Genomic DNA, 20177 nt, shown 5'->3' with positions numbered 1-20177 from the left:
ATGGCATCATTATTTGCAATGAGAAGTGCTAAGAGGACTAAGTACGTGAAACATGACCAGATTGTTCTGACCCTATGGGTTTAATACATAGGAAGCTATAGAATACAGAAGATTCCTTTATGAATATTTGGAATCAGAATAGAAAATTAATTTATGTGACTGGAATGTTTCATGGCACCATCAGATTAAGCATCGGGTTAACATATCCATTTCCACAATAGGAATATCCTTGTCATAAGGACCAGATCGTGAACATTTTTTGGCATGTCATCCTAAACATTTGGATGGGCATTTCCAAGATTTGCTTTTTACTTCTCTTTTTATGATTCCATTTCATATCAGTATCTCTCACTTTGCTCCTATATTCCTTCCCTGTCCCCCTATGTTGATTTAAATATGTTAATATTTTTTATCAAGTTCTTCTCAAGTCTTCCTGATCTGGTAGTTTTCTCTTACTAAATTGATGAATCTCTCTCTGCTCTGGTGCATTGTTTATTTAATCCTCTGAGGGCCGTCTTATTTCTGTTATACTCTGATTCTTGAGAAGTACCTTTTTCATGCACCCTTTGGGCAACCATTATATTTTATAAGAGGCTTTTTTATTTGTGATACTGACAGTTGCAATCTTATGCAGTAGTTGAGACATACCAATAATGGATGAATCTGGAGTACCCAGAAAAATGATTGGTAAAACATTGCAAGAAATTTGGGGATGTTGGTGAATATAAAATAGTTACATACCTATCTTTAATGTTAACTATCCGTGCATCTTATGAAAAGAGATGTTTGATGAGAATTTCAAACTCAAGAATTAAGGATATATTTCTCAGTATTTATGGAGATTAATCGAACATGCATTTAAATGAGAAGAGATTAAAAGTAACATTATCATGTAGTATTTTGCCTCCCTCCTGAGTAATAAAACCTGTAAGATTGTCTTATGAGTTGATTGATATCCCTAGAATCACGGGTGGGAGTAAGAGCCTTCCCTGAATGAGCAGATTTGACTCAAACATTGGATACTGTAATAGTTGGCTCTAATCTTGATACCTAGTAGGTGGGTTAAGGATTGATAAGAACAGCTCTTCTTGAACTCAGTCATAGGAATCCCTAGGCATTGACTTTCCATGCTACTGCTTACAGGTAGACTCACTCTGCTGAATTTTTTTTTTTTAAATAAATCTATTTATTTATTTCTGGCTGCGTTGGGTCTTTGTTGCTGCGCGCAGGCTTTCTCTAGTCGCGGCGAGCGGGGGCTATTCTTCATTGTGGTGCATGGGCTTCTCATTGCGGTGGCTTCTCTTGTTGCGGAGCACGGGCTCTAGGCGCGCAGGCTCAGTAGTTGTGGCTCACGGGCTTAGTTGCTCCACAGCATGTGGGATCTTCCCGCACCAGGGCTCTAATCCGTGTCCCCTGCGTTGGCAGGCAGATTCTTAACCACTGCGCCACCAGTGAAGCCCTCTGCTGTAGTTTTTGCAGTTACATATGTATCCAGAAAGGAACATTAAATTCAACTGATTTTTTAAAAATATTTTTAAGTAATGAAAGGAAGTATACAAACAAGGAAAGTAAAAATATTCAAGCCCACTGTAAAAATTCTATAATACAGATAAGGGGAAACAGTATGGATTAATCCCTGACAACCTTATGGCTTATATGAAATCAAAACAATATATTTAATTTGTTAGTAGAATCATTTATTATAGATATTAGAAATAGAAAGGCAGTTCAGTTGAGATTGCAGAAAATTTTGTTAAAGATAAAATATCAAACTTTTATAAAGGAAAACAATGCAAAAAGTAGATTTGTTTTTTAAATTTTAAAGTAAGGTAAAGGTTCATGGTCATAGAAATATAATTAAAATAACAACTTAGAATTAAGACAGTTAATTATCAAGCTGTATTCTACAAGTAGGCTTAATGCCTTCATTTGCATTTCCATGGTTCATATACAAAAAAGACAATACCGTATGCCATTAAAAATCTCTGAATAAATTTTTAAAACTAGAAATTTTATAGCATGTACTTTCCGGACACAAAACAGTAAAACTAGGAATTATTAAAAGTTTTATAAGTAACTGAATCAAAGAAGAGATTAAATGTTGATAATTATGAAATACCTGCCAAAGCAGCACTCAGAAATTAATTCATAGCTTTGAGTACTTGTTCAACTTTTAAAACCTTGAGTAAAAGTACAGAAAAACGGAACAAAGGCACTGAAAATAAAATTAGCAATATATTAGTAAATGTTGAAATTACTAATTTTGGAGCATTAAAAGAACTAGGTGTACATGGCGAGATATTCTGCATCCAATTTTGTGAGGCAAATAGGACCAGCCCTATTAGAACATTCAGTAAGATCCTCTTACCCCCTCCAAGACCCAAATCAGATATACACACTGAGGAGAAAAAAACATTGGATGTTGAGAAGAAAAAAATACTGACATCAGAATTATCTTTGGCAATATTATTGTTACTGGTGAATGGTTCTTAAACTTTTTGGTCTTGAAACTCTTTTACACTATTAAGAGTTTTTGAGTGTAGTTTCGTACATGTTGGCTAAATTTATTGATATATACTGTATTAGAAATTAAAACTAAGAAATTCTAAAATATATTTATTAATTGACAAATAGTAAATTGATTATAGTTATATATATTTTTATGAAAAATAACTTTAAAAAACCAAATTTAGTGATGAGTGGCATTGTTTTACATTTTTGCAGACCTTTACATTTCTGGCTTAATTGACAGCTAGATTTTCATGTTTGCTTTCATATCTGATTTTCATTCAGTCTGTTGTGATATGTCATTTTGTTTGAAGGATAAGAAGAAAACCAAGCCTCACACATACATGTAGTTGGGAAAGAGAGGTGTTTTAATAGCCTTTTCAGATAATTGTGAATATCCTTTTTTGATCATACACCAGAACTAAACAAGTAGTAATTTCTTAAAAAGTACTGAAAAGCGGGATTTGAAACCGTATCATTCAGTTTTTTGGATTCTAAACTATACTAGAATTCTAAACTATATTGGTTGATTTTGCAATTTAAATGGATCTTTTACCCATGCATGATTTTATGACCGTATGCATTGATTGATTGGGAAATACTGGTTCAGGGAGTTATGCAGGTATTCCAACATACACAGCACCATTATACAACACCAAAAAAATCACATTCATTAATTTCACTACTAAACCCATTAGAAAAGGCTTTTCAAGTATTGGAAAGTAGTCAAACTCTTGATGACAGATACAAATTTTCCAAAATTTTACCCTTTTTTTGCAAGCTCTGATTTTTATCATTTGTTTTTATTGAAGGATAGGCTCAACTTTATTATCTGGAAAATGTCTGCCAAATACTCAAGTCTGAATGGCTTTGGTTTGACTGTCATTCTTTCAAGTAAAAATAGTGTTCTGTGAGAAAAGCAGCTGGTTCACCTTGCAACTCAATCATTGAACATGTACTTTTCCTTAAGACAACCATGACACTGTAGTGTACAGCAGAAGATCTTTTACACACTTCCCATTTTAGTCATACAGAATATTAAAAAGATAAGTATGCACGGGTTGAAATTTTTGAAAATTAATAATTTGTACTGCCTAATCAAAGATATAGTTGAAATTGGCATTTTTTTTAACTGTAAGAGTGTGGTTATTAATAACAGTGACTAGTATAGTATGATGCCACTACTGTGATTTGTGCTAAGGTACCAGATGATTTCATTTTTTGTTTACAATTCAGTGATTTTTAGTTACTTTACCAAGTGGTGCAGCCATCACCATAAATCAATTTTTGAACATTTTCATCCTCCCAATAAGAACCCTGATGCCATTTGGACTATTTTTTTTTTAAACAGAAGCAACCTGTTCGCAAAATGTGAAAAAGAAGACTCAGTAGTATTACAGTTTTAAAATTTCACCAAAATATGGTGCTTACCATTTTCACTTGCCATAGGGTCAGGTTGCCATCATATTTTCTTCCTCATTAGTAATGTCTTAATGACTTATTCTGATTTTTTGCTTGATTCTAACTTTCTTCACGTGAGAATACACCCAGTTGGCTTGACAGATCATTGTTTCAGCCATTTTCCTAGGTTGCATATTCTTTAAGTAGAATAGCTTCTAGTAAGTAGTGTGTAATTTGCATTTGTATGTCTACAGTCAGTATGCATTTTTCAATTGTCTCTGATAGGTAGTAGGTATTAATGGAGAAAGTATCATATTTTTCTGTTTTTAATTTCCAGTAGCACAGGAATACAATTTAATGTGGTTCATTGCGTGTATGTTAAATTGATAGTTTATATAGATTGTGATTTCAGGCTTTTTCTAAAATACGAAAGTACTGTGGAGATAATTTATACTTTTGTCCTTGAAGTGAAAGTTTAGATGCCAGTGCAGGTTAAGTCTCTTACATCATATATATTATCATTTCTGCCATAATTTATTCTGAATCTAAAATGGAGATGATTTACACATTTGAAAAATGTTGAACTTTTAAATGTAATATAATATGTAAGATAAAGTAGCAAGTGTAAGCTAGAACAGTGTTCGTAGGCTATTAGAGATGAGGCTTTGCCACCAAATGTAGATGCTATTAGGGAGAAGAATGCATTTGTAATACAATGCCCTAGTTACTCTCCAGTTGTAAAAAGAAAGATTCAAAGTTCAGTTAGCAAAAGAATGTTTAATTTGTTTTCTAAATAAAGATATCATAAATATCCTAAGAAATTTCAAGTTTTACTGTTAACAGTCAACTAGATCGTGTCTAGAATTTGTCCTGATATACCCTCTGCCTTTATTTTTCCTAAACTTTCTAATTGTTCCTGATAAGAAAACTTTTTCATGCAGGTGTTTCACCTGCTTTAGCTCAGGATGATCTCTAAAAATCCATCCTCTGCAGTTCTACTAAGTCTTGCCTTTTTGATATTTTTAGCCCTTCTGGAAGTACCTTTCTCTTTTTTGTACCAATTCAAAGCCTGCCTGTTTTTCAAGCTCCAGCTCAGGTTTACTTCTACATGAGGTCCTGTAGATTGTGCCTACCTTATATTGATAATTTGGAATTTAATTATTTACTGTCTTTTTAAAAAAACTTATAATTGCCTTATCTCCCTAACTAGATTATAAGCATATTTGAGAGCAGAATTTTTATTCTTTATGTCCTTATAGTATCCCCCATATAATACTTAAATATTTTTTATTTGGTGGCATATTTTGTCTTATCCTTTGATTTCTAAATGTTCTGACTTACAATTAGAAAATACTGTAGAAAAAACTTCCATAAAATTGTACAATTAGAGCAGGGCTGTGCTAGAGGAAAAATAAACATTTTTACTTAACCATCATGAAATTACACTTCCAAACACAATAAATACTGAAACTCTTATTTAAAGGAAAAATTAATTTTAAGTTAGATTTCAAAAATAGGGGAGGTATAGCCTCCTTTCTTACCTAATTTATAATCCAAACAAATAACATAACAAGTAGTTTAAGAACCTACTTAACTAAATACAGATGTATTGTGCATGCTGAACACACTGTAAATATATAACACTTATCAGTGAGACCTGGAGAAGTTAGAGTCCAGTGAAGATGAAAATTGATTTGACTTTTAAATTTTGATTGATAGAGAGGAAGGGAGATGGATGCTAAGAAAGAGAAGTAGAACAAAAGAGCACAATGGTTATGTACAGGCTGTTAAATAACCATATCTATGATTTTGCTTTTGTTCGAACTAAATATATAATTACTGATCCTACAAGAGTGTGAACTAAGGTAACGTCCCCAGAATCACCCTTAATCCCCACTCCCTTCCTTTATATATTGATCTATATACATAACATACATATATACATACATACATAGGAAGGATCACTTCTGCCCTAGCATGTTTCGAAGTCAGCCATGGTAATGCTGTATGCCAGGAGTCTGCAAACTATGGACCATGGGCTAAAATGTCTTGTGGCCCACTGCCTTTTTTCTTATGGCCTGCAATCTAAGAATGGCTTTTACATTTTAAATGGTTGGGGAAAAAATGAAAAGAATAATATTTTGCAATGTGAAAATTATATGACATTACAGTTTTAGTGTCCATAAATTTTTATTGGAACACACATTTATATATGTATATATCTACACACACACACACAACACACACATCTTTGGCTGCTTTTGGATTGTAATGGCAGAGTTGAATTGTTGTGACAGAGATCATATATTATTGCAGTCTCCCTGCCTCGCTCTGCTACTCAGTGCTCTTTGAATCCCAGTGATGCTGCCCTTGTACCTGGACAAAGTTTCAAGTGCCATGTGTATCACTATACTGCAACATTTTACTTCTTTTAGAAAAGTAGACTCAAATGTGCTTAAATTTTTTTTTTATAAATGTATTAATTTATTTATTTTTGGCTGCATTGGGTCTTTGTTGCTGTGTGCAGGCTTTCTCCAGTTGCGGCAAGCGGGGGCTACCCTTGCAGTGCACGGGCTTCTCATTGCGGTGACTTCTCTTGTTGCATGGTACGGGCTCTAGGTGCGCGGGCTTCAGTAGTTGTAGCTCACAGGCTCTAGAGCGCAGGCTCAGTAGTTGTGGTGCACGGGCTTAGTTGCTCCACGGCATGTGGGATCTTCCCCGACCAGGGCTCGAACCTGTGTCCCCTGCATTGGCAGGCGGATTCTTAACCACTGCACCACCAGGGAAGTACCAAATGTGCTTAAATTGTAAGGCACAGTGCAGTGGGAATTATTTTGTTTCAAATTAGAAAGCAAAGCATTGAACTGACAATGTAGATATGCTAAGAGGATACAGTATATATCTACATAACCAGACTGTAAGCACTCATTACAATATTCCCAACTGATTACAAAGCAACTGTCAGAAAAATTAGGAAATTTAAAACAGAATATCTCATCACAGCAGAATTTCCTCACAAAAATGAATGAAAATGAGGCTTCAACCAAAGTAAGTTTCTGAGCGGCTCTTTTGTTAACCAGGTAAGGAAAGCCATTTACCAGTGGTGATTTTGTTAAATTCTGTTCAGTTGCAGTGGCCAAAGAGATATGTCCAGAAAAAATGAACTTGTTTAAAACTTTTAGCCTATTGGTGAGAACAGCTCCTCAGAATTGAAGATATTGGGAGCAACATCAGTAGTCAATTAAAAAATAAAGTATATGATTTTTAGTGGTTTTCCTGGGCTCTTGATGAGTTGAGAGATGTTTACCAGTATGGCTAGTTGTTGGCTTGAGGAGTCAGTGATGGATTTGAAGTGACTGAAGAACATGCCTCTATGAATAGTCTGTGGAACAACTACAGGTGAAAATGTTTGCAAAGTTGAGGAAACACTAATTTAGTACAGCCTGAAGTGGAATCTGCTAAGATGTGTTAAAACTTTTGGTGGCAAATATGTGTGGAGGAGAAAAATGCTTATTAGTTGGACAGATTTACAAAGCTTGTGAAAATGTGAGGTGTTCACAGCCTATAGTTATCCACTGCCTTATTCATTTCCAGGTACTTTGTGGAAAATTCTTGAATCCATGGTGTATTACTGAACCATTAGTGTCAGCAGTGAACTTCATTTGCTATCGTAGACTTAACTGTTCTCAGTCCATGAATTTTTGTCAGATCAATAGAGTATCTTGATTTTTCCTGCTACCACAGTGATAGGATGGCTTTGCAGTGGCAGAGTTTTATTGTGACTTTTTTGAGGTTGGGGCAAGATTGAAATTTTCCTGAACAAAAAATTGCCCTCAACCACTATTATCAAGCCATGAATGGCTCTGGAAGTTAAGCTATAGACTTGATAATGTTTCTTAATTCAACCTAAAATTACAAATCAGAACAGTACTTATATGCAAAACTTATACTCTAGTAGTCACTTTGATAATGCCTAACATAGCATGGATCCTATGTCCAGCTGCTTTATACATTTTCCATTCTTTCAAAAGTTAAAAGAAATGAGACCCTCATTCCCACACAAATTTGTAGTGGACACGTGTTTTGGGCTCAAGTTACAATTCTAGAAAGTTTTAGACCTCATTGTAAGTATTGGGTTGGCCAAGAAGTTCATTCGAGTTTTTCTGTAAGATCTTACAGAAAAACTGAACCTTTTTGCCAACCCCAATACAAAAGAAATTTCTGTATTTGAAAATTCATTTAACTGTACAATTGAAACAGAAGCAATTTATCTGCAGTGTAATGATATGCTAAAAGGCAGTATCAAAAGAACGTAACAGAATTCTGTAAAAGCCTTCCATAAAAGCCTTCCAAGTGATAAATATGCTCAATTAAAATCTTATCAATTGATATCAGAGGTCAAATATGTAAAATCTCATTACAGATCAGCATTAACAGATAAACATTTGCAATAAATTTTAGTGATAGGGATCTCTAACTTTGAACACAATTAAGCAAAGTTACCCTATTAAAGGAATTTTATTCTTCTCATTAGTAGACCTGAATTATAAAAAATTATAGTCAACTATTATAGTTTGCGTTTTGTCAATAAAATATTTTGGAAATTTGTTTTCTTGTTATTTAGGTTATTTAGGTACCTGATTAATATTCTCAATCTTGCCTCTTGACCTGCAAACCTAAAATATTCATTATTTGGCCCTTTACAAAAGTTTTGCTAACCCCTGTCATATACTCACATAAGAGAGATGATTTTCTAAGGAAGTCATTCTCCAATAAAAACAGTGAAGTTACACATGGTGCAATGATACAGAGAAAGGATAAGTAAAAATAAATGTTTAACATCATATAAAATAAACTTACAGTTTTTTATTTTGTATGGATAAATCTATGAATGAGTTTCATAAATGCCTACTAAAATTACCTACTTCAAAACTGATTAAGAACACCAGTCATGCTCTGCTGTACATGATGTCTCTGATAAGAGTATTGAGGCAATCACTTGTACTGAGTGAACATTGCATTTTAAATTTTCTGCCTAAAACTCAGGCTTAATTTTTCAGGTAATGAAACTTTTAGCTGATTTGTGTAGTTATCTTTTCTTAGAAATTGTTTTATTCTTAAGTGAGTGTTGATTATTTTTATACCTTACCTTTTTTAGAGGAAATTTAGGGAGGGCTAAGTGGGACTAGATTTTATTTAAGTGTTAGGTTGCTATCAGATTCTAGGGTCCTCTGAAGAGTTCAAACAGCATTTTATGGGGAATCTGCAACATGACAAAGTATAAAGATTTATTAACATTACAGTCTGGGAGAACTTGGAAGATAAGGTATCTGAGCTGGACCTTGAAGGATGGCTAGAATTTAGGCCTTCAGAGGGATGTGTTTGGGAGAGCAGTCCATATGGAGTGAGTTTTAAGAAGTGAGGGAAGCAAGAAGCAGTCAGTGGTGGTGTGGTGGGAGATGGATCTGGATGGGTACTTTGGGACTTGAAGATTTAACTAAGAGAAATGGACTTTATTGACAAATGTTTCCAAGCTTGGCATAGTACCTGGTGCTCAGAGGTTCTTACTGGATAAAAATTGGGGAGCTATATAAGGAAATTGAGCAGGAGAAATACAGGATAAACACTGAATGACAGAGGGTAGCCAGCTGGGGATCATCAAAATAGTTTCCAGTCTTTCATCCCCTGAAATTATTTTTTTAATTCTTTAATTTGTGTTGAGTGCCTGATTCTCTAATTGAGTAGTGTTGTTTTGCACATAAGTTTTCACACATTTGTTCTTCTAGGGGAATGAAATCTTTCGAAACAGACTGACAGTATGTATAAGGGCCTTGCAAAATCCTCTTACTCAACAATGGTAATAGGATTATTTACCTCTTAGGTGAGTCTGTCATCTCACTCCAAATTGGGAAATACCAGCTGGCATTCTCATCATTTAGACTTTTTCTTGGAGGAGATGGCCCTTACAGCAGGGGTCCCCAACTCCCAGGCTGCAGACTGGTACCCGTCCTCAGCCTGTTAGGAACTGGGTTGCACAGCAGGAGGTGAGTGGCAGGCTAGCAAGCAAAGCTTCATCTGCCGCTCCCCATCACTCCCAATCGCTCGCACGCTCGCATTACCGCCTGAACCCTCCCCACGATCGAGCACATTACTACCTGAACCACACCAACTCCCCCCCGCCCCCCTCCCATGGAAAAATTGTCTTCCACAAAACTGGTCCCTGGTGCCAAAAAGGTTGTGAACCGCTGCTTTATAGTATTCATTCTTAAGTTTTTGCAATCCTAGTTTTCTGAAACAGTGCAATCTAATGGTCTGCTCAAGTGTTTTATTTTTATTTTTTTATAACTTTATTTTTTTAATATTTGGCTGTGTTGAGTCTTCTTTGTTGCGCACGGGCTTTCTCTAGTTGCGGCGAGTGGGGGCTACTCTTTGTTGCAGTGCGCGGGCTTCTCATTGTGGTGGCTTCTCTTGTGGAGCACGGGCTCTGGGCGCGCAGGCTCCAGTAGTTGTGGCACATGGGCTCACTAGTTGTGGCTCGCAGGCTCTAGAGCGCAGGCTCAGTAGTTGTGACACACGGGCTTAGTTGCTCCACGGCATGTGGGATCTTCCCCGACCAGGGCTCGAACCTGTGTCCCCTGCATTGGCAGGTGGGTTCTTAACCAGTGCACCACCAGGGAAACCCCAAGTGTTTTCTTTTAATCACAGGTGATTATAGATCTAAAAAAACTGGGTAAGTTATTAATATTAAGTAATTTTTATATTTTTACCTTAGGTATCTTAATGCAATTCAGACAATGTGTCCACATATTCTCCGCTATTTGACCACAGCAGTCATAACAAACAAAGATGTCCGAAAACGCCGGCAAGTGCTAAAAGATCTGGTCAAAGTTATTCAACAGGTAAAAACTAAAATCTTTATTGATTTTTAAAATGTGCCTAAACTTTAAGTCTAACCTCTTTTTCTGAAAAAGTAGAACTCTTAGTTCTTAAGATAAAAATGTTTAAAAATAGGAGGGAAGTATACATGAAGAGAAAAGAGCCCAAGAACCCCAAATGGGCATATACTACTTTAAGTTCATGATATACTTATGGTAGATGTGGTATGAATGAATACTGCTCTCTGCTAGTTAGATACTTGATATGCATCGTGTATTAGTGTTGCTCTTATTGCAAAGGGTGAAGGAGATCTGGAGCTTGGAACTTTTTGTTGGAAGGTCACTACCTACATAGTTCCAGAGTAGTGATTTTTACATAGAATATAATTTTAATAGTCCCCAAGTTGTACAAAAGCTATAGCCCTACTGATTGATTTTTAGTGAATTTCTCAGCAATAACTATGGGTTAAAAAAGAACTTAAACATTTATTTGATCTAAGAATAATTTAAGTACAAAAAGACAGTTTTATTCTGCAGGATATGAATACCCTTTTACTTGGAGAAGTTCATCACTGTTTATTAAGTAAGGGAGACTTTTGGCAGTAGAGGAATTTGAAAGCCTTTGAATGGTTCTAGGATGAGAATTTAGAGAACTTGGTCTGGAAGGCATTATAAGGTTAAGGTGTGGCCTGCAATCAGGATATGAGCAATTGCTTTGAGAAGATAATACTAGGTAATTTGTTAGAAATTAATGGTAAGGGAGGAGAAAATAGGAAGATTGGGCTATTCTGGGGACAGTCTACTAAACAATGTTGAATCAGATCCAACTTAACCTTTGACTTAATTTTACAGGAGTCTTACACATATAAAGACCCAATTACAGAGTTTGTTGAATGCTTATATGTTAACTTTGACTTTGATGGGGCTCAGAAAAAGCTAAGGGAATGTGAATCAGTAAGTACAAATTTTTACTTACAAATTAATAATATTCTTAAAATTTTGTATATTATAAAAGTTAACCTTGCAGGGTTTTATTAAAGTAATTATATCAGAAATGTTTATTAATCTTAATATGCAGATTATTTAGAAATGTGCTGGGTTGAAGACATTTTCAATCTTATTGCCTGAGTCTATCCCTTTTTTTAGGACAGTTTGTTAAAACATCGGCACATTATAAATTCACACATAATTTCATGTCTTATCCTGAATGAGTAAATATGTGAAATATTTTATATGTATGGGCAAGATTATATGGAATTTTCCATCACAACTGTAATTCCAGTGTGTTACATAAGCAGGCCTATCTTCAGAATTTTTCTCATGATTGTATTTATCATTTGCTATAAATCAGTCAAGCTAAGAGTGTGAATTTTTTAACTACAATGTTTTCTGTTAGTTGGTAGAAACTAAAGTTCTGTGAGAGCAACTGAAAGAGTTAGATTTATGGTTTTTTGAATAACTTAGTTTGCAAGTTTTGAGAAACTAAGAATTTACCTGTTAAAGGCATTTACCAAATCTACAAGTTACTAGCTGTCAGTTTCATTTTTGAACCCAGATATTAGCACAAAAATGGGAAGAGTTTGTTGAAGGACTTAAGATCTTATTTGTCTAAGGAAAAGGAAATTATGTAAGTATACCTTTAGAGGTGATTTTCAAACATTGGACACAATTAGAATCCAGTTTAATAACTTGTGTACTTGCAGTCAAATGTGACATTATTAAATATTGGTGTATATTGTAATACTAAGTATCTAGGTCTTGCCAAGGCAGTGGGGCACTTGGTTGCTATTCTTGAAGTTAGAATATTCTCTTCTAAGTATGATACCATCTGTGGAATAGGTGCCACCCTTTGAATTTTTTTCTTTTGTAGATTTTCAAGTCTACTTACTATCACAAAAATATGCATATCTTTAGTCCATTCATAACTATTTTAAATAGCTGGAAATATGTTATCTCCAGAGCATTTATGTAGGATAGAGACAGGACAAAGCTGCTTTGTCACAAGATTGCTCAAGTCATCAGTGGAACAAGGAAACATCACAGTTCTTAGCTCTTTTTCCTGTAGCGTTCGTTTACTTCTTGGTTAAATTGTTAGAGACTTGAATATAGTGTTCTAGAAAGTGCTGTGGTGTACAACTTGTGATAGATGAGAGAATTATAGTGAATGGAATAATGAGTAAAGCACAAAGAAAGTATTTGTGACAAATTTTTCAAAATTGCTTGTCAGCACCGTTAATTTTTTCTTTTATATTTTATACGCATAGGTGCTAGTGAATGATTTCTTCTTGGTGGCTTGTCTTGAGGATTTCATTGAAAATGCCCGTCTCTTCATATTTGAGACTTTTTGTCGCATCCATCAATGTATCAGCATTAAGTAAGAACACTCTGATTTGATTTGTATTTTCTACTTCTAAATTCCTGTAAATTTTCATTTATTGTAAAGTTATACTTAATAGGATTCCAGTTAATTGGATTTTTATTTTATTTCTCTTTGCTTTAGAAGAAAAAGGAAACATTGTCCTAGTAATTTATTAAAAATCCTAGCTTTTGTTTGAATTCCGGGGTGCTACAGTCCTTCTTTATCTTCTTTAGTTTCCATGTGTGTGGGAAAGCATGATTTTTGAAAATGATAACTTCAAGGCAGTATTATGATTGTCAGTTACCTTTTTAAAGAGTTACCTTTTAAAATAACACTATTATACCATTACGTAGGGAGAAAAGAGCAGTGACCAGTTTTAGAATGGTTTTTAACAGGGGTTCAAATAAGGAGTTAGTCTTTAGTAAATTGGAAATGCTGTTGAAAAGACCACATTTGGTAATCATTTCAGTTAATTGAATTTGTTTTATTTAATTATATATTTGAATTCTCATATAGTAAACTCTTGTGACATCCTAAAATGTTGAAACACGGAAAAATTATGGTGGATTTCAGTTGGAATTTTCTCTTGTGTGAGGAAATTATTAGGAAAAAATTGTGAAACTTACATAACCTATTAGAAACTAATTTTACATATTAGAATTTGAAAAATAACAGCGCCCTTTGGCCACAGATGAAGTCGAACGGTAAATGCTCCTTAATGTTTAAAAACTTACTACTTTAATGTTTGCCTCTTAGGAATTGTATGTAGACCAAAGTTTTTCTTTAGTGCCGTTTGTTTTTGCTAAGGCATCCATAGTTGCTTGCCTAATTTTAGTGGGTTGTCACTGAAGTGGTTACTCAGAGTTAGAATTACAGTGTGAGCGTGAGGCTTTTTCTATGGGAGTTGAAGCCTTGACCTGTTTTAGTAGTACTTTAGCTAGCAGACATATAATTTTAAAAATCTGATTCTCTTAAAGAATACATGGAAATTCCTAAAATGTCATTCGTTGTGAAATGCAATATTATGTATATGAGTATACATATTTATGTATACATATATGCAGATAAAATAAGAGCCCCTTCACCTTGTTCAGCTTGTACCTCTATTCAGCTTTCCTCCTGACTCTATGGAACCATACGACTCTGACTCTGTAAACCCAATTTTACAAAACACTGATTCAGTACAACTCCTTTGTTTTGTAACTCCCTGTTTATAGCTGAGAAACTGAAGGCTCAGAGACATTAAGCAGCTTAGGGCTTATTTAATGAAAGAGCCTGAGCTAATAGCTCTCTGACATTCATTGTCTTCACCCTCATTATAAATTCTTTCTTTTTCATTGTGAGCAATTGATATTTTTAGAAACAGCAGATTTAGACTAATTTGTCATTAGTGTATCACTTGAACCAGAGGATAAAGATGGAAACCATAAGACAGTGTTTAATTTTTTTGTGCAAAATCTGTAGAATTTTGATTTTTATTTTACAAAGAGATTCCCTGAAGCAACTGCGAACTTTCTGAGTCACATTTTCTGTGTATGCTGTGCTATGCTGTGTAATAAATAGGGCTACTATGCTGTTCCATTTAGGGTGATAATTCCAAAGCACATCAGGATTGAGAACCATTGCATCAGGTCACCAGTTTTTTTTAGACACATAATTACAGCCTGCTAGGGTAATGAAGTGAAAAACCAGTGATTTAATATTTTTAGTATATAATGAATTAAGAAGGTAGAGGCAGAGCATAAAGTATAGCTTCACGTGAACAAAGAAATAATTCTTTTTAGAATAACAGTGAGATCTCAGGTTGTAAGGTTTAGGGGGTGATAGTGGAGAGTATGTGACCAATAGGCTCAGTCCAGGGAGCTACGCTTCTTCACGTTTTTAGAGCTGCTTTAGTGGGTTAGGAATATGCTGAAAATTATGTTAAGCATCTAAGTTGGGCTTTTATAAGTACAACAAATGTCTTAATTCAGACCCCAAGGACTTGGAATCCATGATAATGACCAAAATAGCTAATGTTTACCTTCAAACAATCCATAGAAAAAAATATTGTTCTCTAGTCCAGAGGTTTTTAAACCTAGCTGTACATCAGAATCATCTGGAGAACTTAAAAAACCACCAACAACTTAAACTTAAGAAGAATAGATTTTCTGGCTTTACCCCAGACCTTCTGAATCAGAATCTCTGGATTCAAGGCTTGAGAATCTGGTTTAAAACTTCCCAGGTCCAACCCCTAAAAAACTGAAACATTCTCAGGGTGGGGAGGGGGAGATCTCAGCATCTGTATTTTTCAAAGCTCCTCTAAGTAACTCTGATGCAAAACTTCTTTTTTTAAATTACGCTTCTTATTTTGAGATGATAATAGATTCACCTTCAGTTGTAAGAAATAATGAAGAGATCCCCTATGCCCTTTACACAGTTTCCTTCAATGGTAACATTTTGTAAGCCATAGTAAAATATCACAGCCATCATTATTGTTGTTGATATATTCAGATACAGAACATTTCTGTCACCACAAGGATTCCTCAAATTGCTCTTTTATAGCCATACCCACTTCCCTCCCACCTCTCTTTAACCCCTGGCAACCACTCATCTGTTCTTCATTTCTGTAATTTTGTCATTTCAAGAATGTGCAAAATTTTTAAAAAGATAGTGTTCAGCTTTCTTTTTTTAAATACGATTTGCTTTTATTTATTTTTGGCTGCGTTGGGTCTTCGTTGCTGCGCAGGGGCTTTCTCTAGTTGTGGCAAGCGAGGGCTACTCTTTGTTGCAGTGCGCAGGCTTCTCATTGTGGTGGCTTTTCTTGTTGCAGAGCACGGGCTCTAGGCGCACGGGCTTCAGTAGTTGTGGCACATGGGCTCAGTAGTTGTGGCTCACAGGGCTCTAGAGCGCAGGCTCAGTAGTTGTGGCGCATGGGCTTTGTTGCTCCACGGCATGTGGGATCTTCCCAGACCAGGGCTCGAACCCGTGTCCCCTGCATTGGCAGGCAGATTCTTAACCACTGCGCCACCAGGGAAGCCCAGTGTTCAGCTTTCTAAAGAGGATAGATACATATGATATACATTAAGATGTAATTAGTTAAGAGCAGTGTAACTAGTACAGTTGTTGAAGAAGAAAATATTACAGATGTGAATGAGTGCCTCTTGGAGCATAGCCTTAGAGCTTAAAATCCAGAGGAAGAAACAGATATTAAATAAAGATAAGATTACAAGTTATGATAGGCATTTTGAAAAAAAAAATACAGAGTAATTAGAATGACTTGGACATTATTTGTATATTGAAAAATCAGAGAAGTAATTTGGATTGAAGTTTCAGTGGACTCTGATAATTCTCTAAATGGGATATATTTAAGTAGACTCTTCTACCATATATTAATTATGACAAATTACTCCATTCACTAGTTTATGCTGGCCTATCTCTGCTGCTAATTAATTTAAAGTTATTTGATATTCGATCTTTTTTAGCGTTGGGCGGGGAAGATTTGTCTCTGTCTTCCTTTCTGTCCCCCAGCAGACGCATATCAAATGCTATTCAGTATTATAAAACGCATGGTTTATTAAATAACTCTTTCCATTTGTGATTTGGAACATTCTCTGTTAATAGGATTCTTCACTAAGTGGCTGTAAGCACATGTGATAGTCTTATCTTTGTAAAAATGCATATTAAGAATGTTTTTATCGGTTTATATACAACCCTGTAGATTTGTAGGATAACTTTCGAATCTGTTTACCATAAAGTATGCAACATCTGTCAAAAAAGATTACTGTGGTGGGATTTAATTTAGTATAGCCGAATAGTTTATCAGATATGGTGTGTGTCTGAAATTTAAAAGCTGTTCTAGAATAACTCTTGGACCAGTTTTCAATTGTAGATAAAAGCAAAGCATGGAAGTAATATTTTGAATGTGTATGATAAACATTTTGGAGCATACATTAATATAATTTCCCTATGGGGGTTAGTTTTGGCTTTTCACAAAAATATGTATTTGCCAACTGCTCTTGCATTTAAGTTATGAAGTCATTCTACTTTGCTGATTTTATTAAGTAACATTTTAGATCTTAATATTTTTCTTCAAGTTTTTATTACCATGTAGCAATTTGTATTCTTAATTATACTTCCTGATGTTAGAAATAAAAAGGTGCGTTTCCAGATGGAGATTAAATAGTTTTAACAGCCATTATCACTGCATTTCTGTGTTAACTATAAAGTAATATACTGTCTTTTTTTTAATCAGAAGTTTCTTTTTTTTTAAATTTATTTTATTTTTTTTTATTTTGGGCTGTGTTGGGTCTTCATTGCTGAACGCGGGCTTTTTTCTGGTTGCGGTGAGCAGGGGCTACGCTTCGTTGTGGTGCGCAGGCTTCTCATTGTGGTGGCTTCTCTTGTTGGGAGCACGGGTTCTAGGCTCGCGGGCTTCAGTAGTTGTGGTGCACGGGCTTAGTTGCTCCGCGACATGTGGGATCTTCCCGGACCAGGGCTCAAACCCGTGTCTCCTGCATTGGCAGGCGGATTCTTAACCACTGCGCCACCAGGGAAGCTCTATACTGTCATTTTTGACTAATGCGATGTTGCAAAATTCAGTGAGAATTTACATTTGTCACACACAGAATTTAGCATTTTCTCAGTTTTCTCCTGGTTTCTTTCCCCTGTTTCCTCCTAATCTTACAGTTAAACACAATTTACACTTAACACTTATTCTTTAATTAGTTGTCGTAGCATACAGTTATAAAAGTCTGGTGCTCTTTGGATATGCTAAATAGTTAGCCACAGTCTTCAGTGAAAAGCAGGCCAGAGGTTTCCATAGCTTAATGCTAAAGTCAATACTATTTGAAATAAATTGTGCTTATCAAATAAAATTTGGAAAGCCAGGTTATTTAAACAGGTAATTCATATGCCTGTGAAATGCTGGACCCCAAATCCTTATTTGTTAAGATACATCAGGGCAGGGGCTATGGGAGGGTTCAGAAAAGGGAGACTGTCTAAAAGATTAGTCATTGAAAACCTGATAGACAATCAGCCTAGAGTTAATGAAAGCCTAATTGGTTCTCTAGATTTAGATTTATATATTTTATGTGCTTAAGCGGGACCACTGGTCTTAATTACTTCCCAGAAAGAAAAGTATCTGGTTTTGTGCTAAGAGTCTTGAATATGTTTTATTAATGAAATTGAATAGAGAATGAAATACTTATTTTTTCTATGCCTTGAAATAGCACTTAGGATTCTGTTTTTTTCCCCCCAAAGGAATGATTTATATTTTTATTTAGTCAAAGTTACTAAGCTTTTCCTTTATGGTACTGGATTTTGTATTTTATTTAAAAGTTCTTTCTTATAATAGGTTTATATGCTATTTATATGTTTTTTTCTAGGACCTTTATGGCTTTATTTCTTCTATTTGAATCCATCAGTGATTTATTTGGGAATAGAGAGTAGCTCCCCCACCCCCCAACCCCCAATAGCTAACCAACATGATTTATTGAAAAACTGTCCTTCCCACCACTTATTTGAAATGCCACCCATATCACATTTTAAATTCTCATTTATATATGGGACTTCTTCTGAACTCTTTAATCTTTTATAAATTGTGTGTTGATTTCTGAACTTAGCACCAAATACATGCTAAGTTAACTTAGTACCTTTTTTCAAATAAGGTAGATCTATAGTATGTTTTAGTATTCCGTATTTATTTTCCATGTAATTGATAATTGCCACTTTTCCCTCATTTGCTTCATTGTTCTTCTTAATGTCTTTTTCATTAATTCTACTTCAGATTCTTTGCCAATTTATAAATCTCTTCTGAAAATTGATTATTTTATTAGTTTTATCTTCCTCAAAAAAATCTGGACTTGTTGCTCTTTCTGCCAGATGCATATTTATCTCTCTTTGTCATTTGTTCTGGGGATTTCCTTAGCTTGTCTACTATGATAACGCTCCAGTTTCTTGGACATTATGCCTTCCTTCTTCTTGGTTTATTATCATATTTGGTAATTATCATATTCTTCAGTGGATTTATAAGGAAGGGTACTTTGGAGGTAAACTTTTTCACATCTAAAATTGTGTATTTGACTCTCATACTTGAGTAGTGGTATTGCTAGGCATGGTATTCTCACTTGAAAACTACTTCAGAATTTTGAAGACGTGATTCTCTTGCTTTCTAGCTTTTGTTGTAGAAGTCAGAAGCCATTTTTATTCCTCATCTTTTATACAGGTGTTTTGTTTTCCTGTCTAGAAATGTGGGGGGAAGAAGCTTTTTTTTTTTTGTCCCCATTGCTCTGAAATTTTACAATGATATGCCTTAGTTTAGGTCTGTTTTAATTCTTCATATAGGACCTTTTTAATTTGGAAGCTCATGCTCTCCAGTTCTGGGAAATTTTCTTGAATTATTTCTTTCTTCTTTATGTTCACTGTTTATTCTTTCTGGAACTTCTATTGTTCAGGTATTAGACCTGCTGGACCAGGCTTCCAATCTTCTTATCAGTTCTCTATTTTCCATCACTTTGTCTTTGTGTTCTACACTCTGGGATATTTTCTCAACATCTTTCAAATCTTCTGTAGATTAAAAACAACAAATCTCTAATGTTATTCTTTAATTTCCAAGAGCCCTCTGTCACTCTTTTCTCTGAATATTTTTCCTTTATAGCATTCTGTTCTTATTTTATGAATGCAATACTACAGTGGTTTTTAATTTTGCTAAGGATATTAATGATAGTTTTTGTTGTTTGTTTTAGTTTTCTTTTTTTTAAATTGAGATGTAATTAACACATAACAAAACATTACATTAGTTTCAGGTGTATAACATAATGATTTGATATTTGTATATATTGTGAAATGATCACCATAATAACTGTAGTTAGCATTCATCGCCACACATAGTTGCAATTTTTTTTTCTTGTGATGAGATTTACTCTAAACTATAGTCACCATGCTGTACATTATATCCCATGACTTACTTATTTTGTAACTGGAAGTTTGTACCTTTTGACCCTTCACCCAGTCCCCGCCCCCTCCCCAATCTCTTCTCTGTATCTACAAGCATT

At 34.8% G+C, this 20177-nt stretch overlaps 1 protein-coding gene across 1 annotated transcript in view; it reads left to right on the top strand.

Annotated features, from left to right (window-relative positions):
• The window catches only part of EIF3E (eukaryotic translation initiation factor 3 subunit E), a 50607-nt gene that overhangs the window by 21550 nt on the left and 8880 nt on the right, over window positions 1-20177 (top strand). The window contains exons 8-10 of the mRNA XM_061171412.1: window positions 10682-10808; window positions 11637-11738; window positions 13049-13158. Coding sequence (XP_061027395.1) covers window positions 10682-10808; window positions 11637-11738; window positions 13049-13158 — 339 coding nt within the window. The remainder of the gene's footprint in view (window positions 1-10681; window positions 10809-11636; window positions 11739-13048; window positions 13159-20177) is intronic.

Source organism: Eubalaena glacialis, chromosome 17 (genome assembly GCF_028564815.1).
Source record: "Eubalaena glacialis isolate mEubGla1 chromosome 17, mEubGla1.1.hap2.+ XY, whole genome shotgun sequence".
Taxonomy (NCBI): domain Eukaryota; kingdom Metazoa; phylum Chordata; class Mammalia; order Artiodactyla; family Balaenidae; genus Eubalaena; species Eubalaena glacialis.
Note: the sequence above shows the minus strand (reverse complement) of the source record. Positions and strands in the feature narration are given on the sequence as shown.